This window comes from Protopterus annectens, chromosome 6.part0 (genome assembly GCF_019279795.1).
Source record: "Protopterus annectens isolate FY-2018-M chromosome 6.part0, PAN1.0, whole genome shotgun sequence".
Taxonomy (NCBI): domain Eukaryota; kingdom Metazoa; phylum Chordata; order Ceratodontiformes; family Protopteridae; genus Protopterus; species Protopterus annectens.
In genome coordinates this window covers 221,128,172-221,144,382 of record NC_056737.1, presented here as the reverse complement: position 1 = coordinate 221,144,382, position 16,211 = coordinate 221,128,172, and the positions used below count along the sequence as shown (strand labels likewise).

Genomic DNA, 16,211 nt, shown 5'->3' with positions numbered 1-16,211 from the left:
CTTTTTTCCAGATGTGTTTCCTATACCATTGATACTTGCACTGTGTATTTCTTAATATAATTCAGTACTCTTACCTTTTTGTCTAATGCGTGTGAGGTCATTCATGTTTGCTCATAATATGGACACTATAGCCATTATAAGAAGTCATTATTCCTGCATGTTGTATATAACAACTTTTTAAATGTCTCTTTCCAGCTTTTGTGTTACATGCACCCACTAATGTTTGGCAGGTTAATTTTGTATAGAGTTGTTTCCAGTCATCTCCATTTGAACCCATGTCATATTTTACAAGACTTTTTTGTTTTAATGAAAATCCTCAAACAAAATACCAAACACACTCCCAGGGCATCCCCATAACTTAATGTGAAACAAACACACAAAATTATGTAAATCTTCAAATAATGAAGTTTAACCCTTCTGATAGGAACAGTTGTCACAAGCTGACAGCTGCACCTACCAGCATTACCTAACCTACAATTAAGGTCATCCATGCTAAGGCATATGTTACAATCTGTGCTCCTATTTACACAAATTGCTTTCTGTTCTTGTCTTATCTTTATTTCTCTCCAGTATGTGAAAAACAGCTTGTGTGCTTTCAGAAAATATTAATTTTTAGCCTTAAGAAAAAGTGCTCTATCCTTAAATAAAACTAAATTATACAGTGCTCTAGTAAATGCATTGACGTGTTTAGGTATCAGGAAAGCTGCTATCTCTTAGTCACTTCCAGTAATTTCAGACTTTGTTTCTTTTCCCTTTACTTTTTTTTATTTTACATTTCTCTCAGTAAACAACATCCAGAACTATTGACATTTATTTTCTGCCAGCTTATCTCCATGGAAGCATAAGAACAAAATGCACAGCTGCCCTCAGCTGCAGACTTCTCAACTCACACTGAACATTTATTTGCTAAAGGAAAACTTTTCATGACCTTTACAGTGTTCTATTATTTTTTAAAAAGCCCACATACTTGCACAAGAAACTTATTAGATTAAAATAAAGGCATTACTCCAGACATCCACCTATGCAGAAAGTAAGAAAAAACATCTGAACTCTACATATGTTATAATCTGTGCACGGTTACACGCCATTCCCCAACCACACCAGCCCAATATTACGGCATATTAACATAGACCTACTTTAGTCCAACCCTTCTTCTCTTTTTACATTGTAGTGCCTACATTTCTAAAAACTAAAAAAAGAAAAAAATGTACTTGTTTACTTTAGTAACTTTATCCCATACAACAATCAGTGAAAATGCTTTACTATATAACATGCAATTTATAATATGAAATGTTTTATACAAGTATTGTTAAGAACAAAATTGTTTCATTTACAGTTACTTTCTTTTTTTATACATTTTTTAGTATTCTTTCAAATATTAATGACATGGAGTGCGGTATATGCTTTTCAACCCACCTACTCATTTAACACAGTCAACAAAAGTAAATTTTTTCTCTGCCACTTTTTCTTGTAAATTCATATTTCACAAATGTGACTGATGTTTTTTATTCACTAATTTCAGTGCTGATGGTCTTTTTCCTGTTCATCTCCATCTCTCAACTCCAAGTCAAGTCCAAGGTACTCCCAATTCTTCTAATCAACTCATGTGCTTTTTTTCTGCGTCTCAGGCATTTGCCTTTGGAACATTAGAAAAGGTTTCATTGTGGAAGTCACTCTGAGCTTTATTATCAGAAGAGAATGAGAAGCAGAGTCCCTTTCTGTTTGGTGTCTCACTTTTTGTTGGACAAACCTTTGCATTTACTCCTTCACCTGTTCTGCATCAAAAAATGACTTTGATCCTCCAAGAAAAAAATATTTTGAAGACAACTGGAAACTCACAACTGCCTCTCGACATTCCCTAATTGCTGGGATACATTTGCTTCTCTTCTTCCTGATGTACAGTAAATAATCCTTTCCCACAAACACTCTACTGTCTCCAATTTTAATACTTTGCTCTTCTGCCAGATTTTGTCAGGATCAGTGCTTTCTGCTTTATGATTGCATCTTTACTAATACAGGTCTTGGCTGCTTTTTTCTTATGGCCAGGTTTGGAGCATATACACAATGTGCCCCTTAATTGACAAATCCTCTAATACCAGTCCAGTTGCTTATTCGTGCCATCATTAAATCAATTCAGTCTGTTTCTTTCCATTTTCACTGGTACAGCAAAAAAATTTTGGGTCTTCTCTGCATGCTGTGTCCTGTAATTCTACCATTTTTTAATAATCTGTAATAATCTGAGGTCAATGTTTGTTAGGAGAGGTTACCCAGTGGACTTTTTTGAGTGTCTACTGGAAGAAGTAAAATATAAGAAAGAACAGGGGTTGTATAAACCCATTTTGTCCATCGGTTTACAAAGTGTTATAATAAGTGACAGAGAATTACAACAAAAAGAAGTATGGAATTTAAGTTTAATAACACCCTATAGTAGTAATGCAAGGGAAATAATGTCAATTTTGAACAAAAATTGGGAAATAATTAGGAGAGATCCTCACCTTTCTTACAAGGTCAAAAGCAAAAGAAAAATATATATGTAAAGATTCTTGGTTGTTCTTGTCACAAATCAAGAATTTAGAATTTAATTCTGACTCTAATTTTTTAACAGTGGATGTGGTAGATTTATACTCTTCTATCCCCCATGTGGAAGGCATCGAACGAGTCAATAGTTACCTGAGAGCTAAAGCAGTAGCCTCTGATGAGGTGGCCTTAATAGGGGAAATGCTTGATATAATCTTGTATAATAATTTCATTTTATGTAATGATAAGTTATATGTTCAAAAGACTGGTGTAGCTATGGGGTCACCCTGTGGGGCAAGTTATGCCAACTTGGTAATGGCCTCATGGGAACAAGAATTTATCTTTAGTAAACAAGAAGTGAAACAGTACATCCAGTTCTACACACGGGTTTTGGAAGATATTTTTATCATTTTTGAAGGAAATAAGGAAGCAGCTAGTAAATTAGTAGATTATTTTAACAGCACTACAGATTTCCTTTCCTTTACTTATGCATTTGAAACAACCAGGATTTCATACTTGGATGTGGATCTTGGTAAAGATACGGAAAGGAACGCATATGTAGCGAAAATTTATAGAAAGGCCACATATTCAAATTCTTTATTACATTTTAGCAGTTGCCATCCATGGCACCAAAAGAAATCAGTGGTGAAGGGTCAACTCGTGAGAGCTGCCCGTATGGTCACGTTGGACCAGGATTTCATGGATGAATGTAATAATCTGAGGTCAATGTTTGTTAGGAGAGGTTACCCAGTGGACTTTTTGAGTGTCTACTGGAAGAAGTAAAATATAAGAGAGAACAGGGGTTGTATAAACCCATTTTGTCCATCGGTTTACAAAGTGTTATAATAAGTGGCAGAGAATTACAACAAAAAGAAGTATGGAATTTAAGTTTAATAACACCCTATAGTAGTAATGCAAGGGAAATAATGTCAATTTTGAACACAAAATGGGAAATAATTAGGAGAGATCCTCACCTTTCTTACAAGGTCAAAAGCAAACCCCGGATTATTTACAAGAGGGGGACTAATTTAAAGGAATTATTACAACATAAAAAAAACACCCCACAGTGGAAGTGTGGCATGTACAAATGCCAAATGTGTAACTACTGTAAATACATGAGTACAAGACAAGACATTGAAGTGAAAAATATTAGTTTTAAAATCAAATTGAAGTATACTTGTCAGTCCAAGTTTGTGGTTTATTTAGCCCAGTGTCAATGCTGTGCAGCGTTTTACATAGGTAAAACGGATAGAAGGTTAAAAGAACGAGTATATAAACATCTATACAAAATAAAGACCCTTAACAGAGATAATGCACTGGCTAGACACATTATTTCCTATCCACAACATTCATTTTGTTCAAAGCAATTGATTCAGTTGTTGATGATAGTCGGGGGGGGGGGGGGCCCGCTTACACTTTTACTTGAGCAACTCGAGTTAAGTTGGCAAATACGCACTGGGGCAATGTTTTACCTGGGTTTGAATGAGACAATATCTTTAAACAGTATATTGAAGTTGAGAAATCTTAAACGTTAATGTGTGTATGCTTTCTTATAAAATGTGTCCATATTTGTGACTCTGACTTCATTTGACTCTGATATGTAAGTTTCTGACTTCTTAGTTAACTAAGTAATACCATACTTTGAGAGTCAACATAATAATTTGAGATATAGTATTGTTAGTATATGTATGTTTGTATATATATTTCTATCACCATTACAGATAAAAATTCTGAAGGAAGGGTAGTGTTGAGGTGTTCTAAAATATTGTCAGTCATATCTGTTTTTAAAAAATGTTTTAAGTAGCAGTTATGTGGATGTGCCTTTAAGACACAAGATTTTAATTAGAAGTGTCATGTGACAAAAAGGGTGTGTTTATATTATTTGTGTTGAAGTTTGTTCAGTTTCTGATGAAGTCTTGCCATATGTGCAAGACAAAAAGCGCTTCATTAAACTGAGAGAGAATTTGCTTTGGTGTTTCCAAGTTGTATTTTTGTTTTTCACTAGTCTGTCTTACTTTGGTTACTGTCTTTTGGAGTTTATTTTTTTTTTTTTGTCAGTTTTTCTTTTGTCTCTGTCTTCCAGTACATTGGAGCAGCTAAAGCTGCATTTAGTTGTAGTGTCTTTCGGCTTTTCCCGGTTAGGGGTCGCCACAGCGGAACTCCGGTCCGTTAATGATTGGCAGTAAATTTTTACATACCGAGTTGCCAGCCCTGACACACAACCTTCAACGAAGGTACGCCCATTCACGCATGTCTCCACACAGAAGACGCTTTAGCTGAGAATCGAACAGGACAGCGTCTTACTGTGAGGCGACAATGCTACCGCAGCACCACCACCACAGTTAAAGCTGCATTTAGTACAAAGACATAGTACAAAGACATATCTGACAGCTTAAAGTGTGCTATATTTTTTCACAGCTATGAAACGTGTAGATCACCTCCACTTTTTCTTCTCAGTCTCTCTACAACTGATAGCACTTTGGTTATATATTCAAACAGATGCAAGGGTCACCTGTCAAGCATTGCTTCTCTATCAAAGTGATTTTCTTTACATCAGTTCCCCCAAAAATTAAAGTGGCAAATAAGACTGAACTCCACCCACTTCCCAGGTATAAACGAAACATGTAGTATTATGCCTGTTTTATACCACTCATTCAAGTTGTAAAACACTTTTATGTTATGTTTTTTATATCATGTTTTTTCATATAATGTTATATTAATGTATTTTTTGTAAAAAGTTTTTTAATTAATGGGTTTGGTAAAGTTTCTATTACCTTTAAATAATAATAAACCTATTAGGCAGTATTTTAAATAGTAAAGTATAGATGTTTAAAAGGGCATTTTTATTGGATGAACTGTGAACAGTAGAATGTTTCTTTAAATAATGAGAGGGATTTTTATTGATTGGTAATTATTTCATTGTTGTAAGGTATAAACGCATTACTGGTTTTGTCATTCAAATGTTTCTGATGAAGTCTTGTTATTTTAGATGAAAGCGCCCACAAATAAACTTATTTTAAGCTTCTTATTAGTGTTTACTTATAGCTAATTTAGCTACAATATATTGCTACACTCGAGTGTTGTATTTTCTTGTTTGAGTCACTTGGATATGAGTATAAACCCAGTCATAATCCTCTATATCTTGATTGTATTTGAATTAATTAGTACAGAATATAGGTTATGCATCAAAGGGCTTAACAGATACCAGTGTATGAACTCCTGCAGTGTTTTATTGGCAATTAATTGCTTTGTTGTGAATGGATGCCTTGTTCATATCTGTTTCTTTTCCTTATGCAGTGTTGGAGATTGATTTCACTGAGCTGGTTTTGGAGGAGATCATTGGTGTTGGGGGCTTTGGAAAGGTCTACCATGGCTTCTGGAGAGAGGAGGAAGTGGCAGCCAAGGCAGCACGCCAAGACCCCGATGAGGACATCAGCCAAACCATTGAGAATGTCCGGCAGGAGGCCAAGCTGTTCGTCATGTTGAAACATCCCAATATTATCGCCCTGAAAGGTGTTTGTCTGAAGGAACCTAACCTGTGTTTGATCATGGAGTATGCCCGTGGAGGATCTTTAAATAGAGTCCTGGCAGGGAAGCGGATTCCTCCAAATACTCTGGTGAACTGGGCTGTGCAGATTGCCCGAGGAATGAACTACTTGCATGAAGAGGCAATTGTTCCCATTATCCATCGAGATCTTAAATCCAGCAACAGTGAGTTAAACTTTAACAAACTGTTTAAACATTTTTCCACTTTAGCAAAATTAATGCTAATACATGCATAAAATGGGAGTGTATGTATTTTACTCATGCAAAATACCATATGAGAGTTTATGAATGCAGTTTCTGCCATCAAACACAAATGACACACAATATTTTGTAGACAGATATCATGGTAAACATTTTGTTAAGTCTGTGGTTTATGGAGGTCTGACTATATCCTTTAAGGCATTTTGTTTAAAATAAACTATTCTTTCAAGTCTTGAGTGATATGTCTGTTATGTTACATGCACAGCACAAACAGCAGGTACTTCTATGGTAAACAGAAATATATAGCCTGTATCTTAAACTTTAAAACCATAGGCTGTGTTACTCCTGCATCAGGATGCGTCAGTCCCATGATGTTTGACACTTTAATAGATGACATAAGAGATGGCATGGAAGTGTGTCTGTCTGTAAAACAGATGATTGATTGGAGCTCAGGAGTAAGTCTTGATTGCTGAAGGTTACTGAAAAGGGAATGCATATTTGAGGTGTCTGATGGCCCTCACTAAGAGGGACAGGGGATGTGGAGAACTTCTGCCTGAACACTGTGGTACAACAGAACAGAGATCAGCACAGGAAGTGGGGATTCATCAGAAGTCAAAATACAAATGTGTCTTGGTGTCTTTATACATCTGGCTGTCTGAAAATAAATTAAAAAAATGAGTTAAAAATAACATGCTAAGAAGAGGATGCTACGACTTCACTTACTTATTTACCCAAAATGACTCCTGTACTGGATGTCTGAACAGTGCCCCAAAGAGGTGGGAGTAGCTACAACCTATGACACCTGTTCGCAGTGCTGATGAAAAGACTTGACAGTTGGGGTGGGTGAGTGAAAGTCACTGGTGTAGTGCACCTGAAAGGAATCCCTAGCATACTGGAAAAATAGCTAGTATAAAAATAAATAATTGTTATTTGGCCTGATTGATGACATTTTATGTTCAGTATTGAAGAGAGGGGGAGTATATGCAGAATTTGTATAAAACAGCAAGTAACAGTTAGCTGGATGTTAAGGACTAAGTTTTTTCTGTGTTGCAGGATTCAGACCTTGTCAGTGCTGGCCATGCTTCTTCCTCCCAAGGTCCTTTCTTTGAGAGCTTATTTCCTGTATCTCCTTCATCTTCCAGAGGTGCTTGCAAGAGAGTTTCTTCAAGCTGTGGGGTTCATTGCATCCACCATTCCTATGGTCCCTTTCACCAGACTCCACATTAGGAAGTTTCAGTTGTATCCCAAAACTGTTTGGCTTCAAAACTGCCATTTTTTGGAGTTTCTCATCCCACTTTTGCCTTGCCTCACTCTAGTTCCTCTGGTGAATTCATCAGATTTCTCTGAATCCAGAACCATCTTTCCAGGCTGCTCTCCCCACTCAGAACCAGTATACAGATGCTTTGGATCAGGCTTGGGGAGCTTCCTCCAAAGGTATTGGGGTTCAGGATCTTCCTCCAAAGGTGTCAGGGTTCATGGAATTTGGTCTTCCCAGCAACTGGAGGATTGTATTAACATCATAGAGATAAGAGCTCTGAATTTGTCTGTCCATGCTTTGCACTCCCTGTGAGTCCCTGGATCCTTTGAGAATCTTCACGTTTAATACCACAGTTATGTGATATGTAAACAAGCACAAAAGCAGACTTTCTTTGCAAACTGGCTCTTCAGGCTTGGGATTTTGCGATTCCCCCATCACCTGACCCTTCAGGCAGTTTACATTTCCCTCCGAGAACAATCTAGTGGCAGACGATCTCAGCAGGTCTAGGGCATATCCTCATGAATGGATGCTTCACATAGAAGTATTGCTGGACATTGTTCTTGGGTGGGATACTTCTCAAGCAGATTTTTTTGCTTCACCGAGGAGCAGTTAACTTCCTAGGTTCTGTTCCAGACTGCCAAGTCCTCTGACTTAGAAAGTGGACACTTTTTCCTGAAAGGAGATGTTTCTGTATGTCTATGCCCCCCTTCCTATGTTATCAACAGTCCTGCAAAAGATCATGTGGGATGAGCCCAAAATCTTGTTGGTGACTCCCTTTTGGCACAGACAGCACTGGTTCCACCTTCTGTTTTATATGGCCAGTGACAGTCATCACAAGTTACCTCACAAGATGATCTCACACAGGAGAATGGCTCTCTCATTTGCCCTCATTTACTTACCCTTCATTTTATTACTTGGGTGATAGGGTTTTGAATTCTTTTAGACACCAGTTTTTTGAGGCTGTGCTTCGGGCTTTGCAGGAGGCCAGAAAACCCACTACAAGAAAATCTTATGTATCTGAGTGGAAGAGACTCTCTGTTTGGTGTCACAAACATGAACTGGATCCTCTCCTTGTGGGTATTCCTTCTGTTTTTTCTTATTTGTGTGAGTTGCTCAATTCTAACCTTTGCATACACATCTGAAAGCTCATTTGTCAGCCATTTCTGCTTGTCTGCCCTTGAATCCACCCCCTTACTTCTATATTTGAAGTCAAATAATTTCTAAAAGTTGTCCTTCATATCCAATAAAGCCTATTCCTCCTTTGTGGGACCTTAGTTTTGTTTCTGAAAAGCTGACTCGGTCACCATTTGAGCCTGCAGCTTCTTATTCTTAGCAGCTGTGTACTTGGAAAACTATTCTTTTGGTGGCTCTTCCTTCAGTCAGAGTTTTCGAACTTCAAGCAGTCATGGCATTTCCCCCTTTTTGATTTTCCCCAAAGCTAGGGTCTGTGTTTGTACTAATCCTTTTATGCACAAGATAGTTAATGGTTTGTCTTTAAAATCAGACCATTCATCTTCCTCCTTTTTTCCCTTCTCAACAGAATGATAGTGCACAGATTCTTTTTACCTGGGATCTTCGTAGACAGCACAGATATTCCCGGGATAACAGTAAGGATATAAGGAAATCTGAGCAGCTTTTTGTTTTTTTTTCCATTCCCATGAAATTGGGTGTTGCTGTTCCTAAGCAAACCATGTCCTCTTGCATTTCTAAGGCCATTTCTTTTTGCTATTCTTTTCATGGTAAGCAGCTTCCTTATTCTGTTTGTGCTCATTCTACCAGAGTAATAACCTCCTCTGATGCCTTTTTTTCCCCAAGGTTCTTGACACTAGATCCATTTTGGAAGCTGCATGATCATCTGTACAATCCTTTACTGAACTCTGCCAGTTGCATGTGATTTCAAAGGCCAAAGCTGGTTTTGCCAGAGCCATCCTGCTTAGGTTATTGGCGGGTTCCTCTGTGGCTTTCTCCCATCCTCTTTTGTACTTCTCCTTTAGGAAGGAATACTGCAACAGTGTTAAAGGACATAGTACAGATGAGTAAGATCTTGCCATAACAGTAGATGTCCTACTTCTGAATGGTCTAGTGTTTTGTCCCTCCCTCCCCTGTTTAACTGTGTTTCTTACCCTCTGGCCAAGATGTCTTTCTTCTTTCCTTTCTGGATGCACATGTAATTGCTTTTCCTCTTGGGCTGCTCTGCTTCTCCTGGGTCAATTCAGTTCTGAGGATTATGTGCTCATACATCACTTATGTACCTTACACCTTGGATGTAGGACATGTATGTATGGCACCTGGAATGTACTAAGGCTTTGATATGCTGGCTGGACATTTAGCTATCCTTGGCAGTGTATCCCTGTAGTAAGGGATACTGCAGCAGTGAGAAGTACTACTGCTGTGGTAAGATTATACAACTGTACTGTTCTAGAAGAATGGTGAAACAGATGTAGGTTTCTTTTATTTTAGTTAACTGTGCATAGAAAATATTTGATATCATGTATTTCTCCTTAAAGCTGAGCCAGTTCAAATTATTTTAGGTGCATTTGCATATACTTTCAGTGATAGTGTGTTTTTAGGATTGTGTAGTTGTCTTTTTAATTTCAGATATACCTGTACATTCATATTTGCAGTCAAATCTGTATATGTGATCTGATGCTGGCCATGTCAGTACCCATCACAGATGGGTCTTGGATCTCACCTCAGATCCCAGCCGGCAACTTCAGACAGCTCCAGAGCTCAGGCTCCTCCCCCTCCTATAATCCCATGCTACTTTCTAATCCCCAGATCTTGTTTGTTGCTGAAATGCTTCAGACGTGGTCCAGGCTCAAGCTTAGCAGTTTTCAGATAAGTGTCTTATTTCTTGGGTTTTTGCTCTTTTTGGGTACCTTTCTATCCTTAACTTTTCTATTTATAGTTTAATTGAATTACCGCCCTCCTCCCTTTTGGTGTTTGGAACTTCGTGCCCATTCCTTTCGTAAAGTAGTGTCTACAAAAAAAAAAAAAAAATCTCTCTATCCTTACTTTCTTTTTAGTGAGAGCATTTTACAGCTGGTGTGTGTGTGTATGTGTTTTTTCCTTAGGATAGTTGAAAAGCCGTCGGGGTTTAAAAGATGCTCCTCATGCAGTCAGAAGATGCCATGATGTTCTTCGTGTTTCACTGTTGCAGTCATTACATTTGGGTAATCTGCTGGCAGGTTTCCCTCAGTCAGCCTGATTAACAAAGTCTTGGGTCCTGCGTCGGTTGCTATCCCTTCTTCCATGACGACAGGTCGTGAGGACTATAAAACATGCAGTCGATGCCATTACATCAGTCTTTCTTGCTGTGCGGTGCCCGAAGCAGAAGCAGTTCGCGAGTGCCGATCGGCCGACTCCTGAAATTTTTGTTTTCGAGTTTCAGAACCAAAGTCTTCCAACTAAATGCGAAGTACCCCATTGGGGAAACTTTTTCTTGCTCCATACCGATGTCAGTAAAAGTTAATAATTGCATTACTTGTGGGAAGTAAATACCTCGTAAGGATTTTCATTTGTACTGTATTCCTTGCCTAGGCCCTGACCACAACGTGCCTTGCTGTCGATTTTGTGCTAAATTTAATCAACGCACAATTAAATGTCAGTATATTTTTGCTTCTAAATATTTTGCCTCAAGATTTAACTATCCAGCAATGTTGTCGGTTAGCAGTCCGACTACCTGAATACCTAAAAAATGCAAAGAAAAAGAGACAGACTGTCTAGGTCCAAAACTGACGATGACGCTTCTCCTAAGTCAGTCGCCGGTACTCAGTGAGGCGCTTTCGCAGCCCCTGATACCCGCTACTTCTGATTCACAGGCCTCTACTGAGACCCATTCAGAGTCCGGTATGCCTCGAGATGCTTCAATTATGGAACCCACGGGTATCTCTACCTTAGATGGGTCCGGAGCTACTGTGCAGGCACCAGCCTCTGAGGGTGTTTTCAGGCCTACAGATTTGCATATTAGACCAACGCCATCTTCAAAACTAAGGCCAAAATCTAAATGTATGTCTAACAAACTGATGCCTGGGCCACATGTACAGGCCCCTATGCCTAAAACAACAAATAATGAAAATGGCTGAAGATTTAATTACTCTGATCAGGGGTAGCCAACCCCCTCCTTCTAAGAGGCCTAGGCAAGATATTGATTATGAAACTTTTGACTCTTCGAATGAACAGGATTTGTCTATTCTTACTTATGAGGACTCTGATGCAGAGGATTCCATTCCTTCTGCTTCTCCCCCTGAGGATTTTTCTTTTGGGGAAACTTTACATGCCTTAAGGGAACATTTCCACTGGGAAAGTCAGGATTTCTCTGAATCTAAAAAGAGACTTGGGGATTTTCTTCTACTTCCTCAGCATAGGCCTTTGGCTATACCTCCTGTTCTAGACATTGTTGATGATGTTTTTTCAGAATCTAGTATGACTCCTGATTCTCTGCTCCTTGTAAGCCAGACAGATACTACAGGGTTCCTGACACCCATAAATTCCTTTTCAAAAACCCTATTGCTGATCCTGAAACCATTTCTCAGGTTCTCGAGGGCATTAAGGCCTCTTCTGCCAAAGATCCTACTACTTCCGATAGAGATTCCAGGGCGCTGGATAGATGGGGTAAGAAGGTTTACACGTCTGCAACGTTGGCAATCAGGGCTTTAAACTGTCAATTTCATATGCGTAAATATCAACAGCATATCACGGGACTGCTTAAACAGAAAATGATGTTATTCTCTGACTGTGTGGAAAATAAAGAATTGCAGGATTTATTGCATTCAGCTGAACAAGTTGGAAAACATACTTTGCAATGTGGATGTTCTTCATGTTTCACTGTAGCAGTCATTACATTTGGGTAATCCTGCTGGCAGGTTGCCCTCAGCCGGCCTGAATTCCAAAGTCTCGGGTCCTGCGTCGGCTGCTGTCACCCCTTCCCTGACGTCAGGTCGGCAGGGGTATAAAAGAAGTAGCCGACACCATTTTCTTCAGTCTTTCTTGCCACGTGGTGCCTGAAGCAGAAGCAGTTCGCAAGTGCTGATCGGCCGACTCCTGAGACTTCCGTGTTTGAGTTTCAGATCCGAAGTCTTCAATAAAGCTAAGTACCTCGTTGGGGAAACTTTTTTGCTTGCTCCAGACTGATGTCAGAAAAAGTTAATAATTGTATTTCTTCTGGAAAGCAAGTACCTCATAAGGATTTTCATTCTTACTGTATTCCTTGCCAAGGCCCTGATCACAACGTTACTGGTTGTTGGTTTTGTGCTAGATTTAACCAACGCTCTATTAAGCGTCGGTATGATTTTGCTTTAAACTATTTTGGACTCCGGTTTAATTATCCAGAAATGTCGTTGGATACCCATCTGACTACCGGAGTTTACAAAAAAACGCAAAGAAAAAGAAAAACAGCCGAGGCCCAAAACCGACGACGAAGCTTCTCCTAAGCCAGTCGCCGGTTCTCACTGAGGTGCTTTCGCAGCCCCTGACGCCCGCTACCTTAGAGTCACAGGCCGCTACCGAATCTCACGTGGAGTCGGCCATGCCGCTGGATACTCAAGGTATTGGAGCCTCGGACGCTAATCCCTCAGATGGGTCTGGAGCCACTGAGCCGGTACCAGCTTCTGAGGGTGTATTCAGACCTAAATATCTTTACATTAAAACGACTTCAGCATCAAAGGCAAAGACTAAAGCACCTTCTAAAGCAAGGAAACAAACTCAAGAGCCATGTGGACAGGCCTGTATGCCCAAAAAACAGATGCTCAAAATGGCTGAAGACTTGATTACCTTGATCAGGGGTTCCCATCCCCCTCCTGATAAGAGGCCTAGGCAAGACACTGACTATGAATCTTCAGATCAGGTTTCTATTTCTTCTGATTCCTCTTCTGATCAGGAATATTCTCTTCCCCCATGAGGATTTTGATGATGAAAAATCTATTCCTTCAGCATATCCTCCTGAGGACTATTCCTTTGGGGAAACCTTGCATACCATGAGGGAGCATTTCCACTGGGAGAGCCAAGATTTTTCAGAATCTAAAAAGAGGCACAGGGATTTTCTTTTAATACCTCAGCACAGGCCCCTAGCTATTCCACCTGTGTTAGACATTGTAGATGATGTGTTTTCGGAGTCTAGTCTGACCCCTGACTCCTTACCCCCAGCTCCTGTTAAGCCTGGCAGATATTACAGGGTTCCTGACTCACACAAATTTCTTTTTAAAAACCCTGCTGCTGACCCAGAAACTATTACACAGGGTCCAAAGGGAGTTAAGGCTTCCACTGATAAAAACCCAACCCCCTCTGACAGAGATTCAAGGGCACTGGATAGATGGGGGAAAAAAGGTTTACATATTTGCAACTTTGGCTATAAGGGCCTTAAATTGTCAATTTCATATGCTTAAGTGTCAGCAACACGTCATGGGATTGCTTAAACAGAAAATGTTGTTAAATTTTGAATGTGCAGAAAACAAGGAAATGCAGGATTTATTGTATGCAGCAGAACAAGTTGGAAAACATACTTTGCAATGTGGTTTTGATTCTTTGGAGGCCTCCTGCAGGGCCGCAGTTACGGGTTCTGTAATTAGGAGGCATGCTTGGTTAAAGGAACAAAATCTGCCTGATCATGTTAAAGTTAAATTACTAGATGCTCTTTAACAGCATGATACTTTGTTTGGTATTAAGGCAAAAGAGGTGTTAAAGAAAATGGAGGACAAAGCTAAATCTGTGCAAACTGTCGAAGAATTTTTACAAGTACAGCCGCCTAGGTTTAATAGACACTGGCCTACAAAAAATTGGTCCTTTCCTGTGTCAGACAGACCTCAAAGGGGCAGACCCAGCCACCCTAGGGGCAGATCCCAGGCGCAATGTTCTTATAAGCCCAAGCAATGGCGTGCTTCTACCTCCAAAGCTGGAGAAGATAGATCACAAACATACAGAAAACAGTCCCATTGACTTACCCCTGCCTGTACCAAGCACTTATCTTCTGGCAGCACCCTTAGGGGGAAAAGTAGCACTTTTTGCTCCAAAATTGGCACATCATAACCCCGGACAAATGGGTTCTAAACATAGTGTCACAAGGATACAAGTTCCATTTCCATACTGTGCCAAAGGCAAACGGCTGGCCAGATCTGCCAAAAAATCAAATGGGCAGAGCCACAAAAACAAGTCTCATCCCTCATGGACATGGAGGCCATTCAACAAGTACCAGACCAAGAGCAGGGGCAAGGATTTTACTCAAGACTGTTCTTGGTACCCAGAAATGACAAGGCCTGGAGACCTATACTGGACCTATCTATTCTGAACACTTTCCTGGATATTGCAAAATTCAAAATGTTGACTTTGCAGCAGCTTCTGCCCATGCTGGGCAAGAATGCTTGGCTTGTGACTTTAGACCTAAAAGAGGCATACCTGCATGTTCCAGTCAGACAATCATGCAGACGATACCCAAGATTCAAGGCTGGTTCAATGCATTACCAATTCTCTGCACTGCCCTTTGGCTTATCTACTGCGCCCAGGGTCTTTACAAAGTGCCTGGCACCAGTAATTACATTTTGCAGACAAAGAGGAATACAAATATATCCTTACTTGGACGACTGTCTCATTCAAGCAGAGAACAAGGACATTCTTCTTCAACATCTGGCATTTGTGAAAAGACTTCTAACATGCCTAGGGTACACAGTCAACAAAAAGAAATCAAAACTAGTACCCTCACAAGAGATAACATTCCTGGGTGCAAGCTTGAATAAAACTGCCCAGATCCAGCTTCCATTTGTGGGGATCCATGAGGTTTCTGCTTAGTTCGTCTGCCAGAGTATTTTCCTTTCCTGGCAGGAATTGTGCCTGCAGATGTACTTGGTAAGTCAAAGCAGTGTCCCACAAGGTCATGGCTAGTCTGCAAAGGGGGTATGAATGTGTTATCTCACTCCAGACAAACAAAGGCAACTGACTACATATTTCGAAATATTGTCAACAAAGGCCCATTTATCTGCAAGAAAAATTCTGCAGGCTTTGGGCTTCATGGCATCCTGCATCCTATTAATTCCATATGCAAGACTGCATATGAGGAAACTTCAATGGCACCTAAAAAGTGTTTGGACTCAACATTGCCACAACCTGGAAACAGTCATTACTCTCATTCCCTGCCTGCAACAGGAGTTTCGGTGGTGGGCAAAGGCTTGTGACCAGAACAAGGGACAGCCATTCACATTACCTCCAGCCAGGCAGACACTAACAACGGATGCATCAGATTATGCCTGGGGAGCCCACATGGCAGGAAGAGGCATATAGGGCACATGGTCCTCAAACCAAATGCATCTACATATCAATCAAAAAGAGATGTTAGCTGTTCAAAATGCCCTGACAGCCTTCAAGGACCTACTTCATCTGGGACAACTACTGATAACGACAGACAACACCACGGTCATGTGGTATATAAACAAACAGGGGGGCACACATTCTTACCCCCTTTGCAGACTAGCCATGACCTTGTGGGACACTGCTTTGACTTACCAAGTACATCTGCAGGCATAATTCCTGCCAGGAAAGGAAAATACTCTGGCAGACGAACTAAGCAGAAACCTCATGGATCCCCACGAATGGAAGCTGGATCCACAAGTCTTCAGCATGATAACAAGGAAATGGGGATCCCCGGACATAGATCTGTTTGCTTCCCCTCTCAATTACCAACTAAAAATATTCTGCACAAGGA

The 16,211-nt window shown here is 40.0% G+C and overlaps 1 protein-coding gene across 1 annotated transcript in view; it reads left to right on the top strand.

The window, feature by feature from the left end:
- The window catches only part of MAP3K9 (mitogen-activated protein kinase kinase kinase 9), a 1,255,777-nt gene that overhangs the window by 96,907 nt on the left and 1,142,659 nt on the right, over positions 1-16,211 (top strand). Inside the window, exon 2 of the mRNA XM_044073971.1 lies at positions 5,815-6,228. Within this exon, the coding sequence (XP_043929906.1) occupies positions 5,815-6,228 (414 nt within the window). The remainder of the gene's footprint in view (positions 1-5,814; positions 6,229-16,211) is intronic.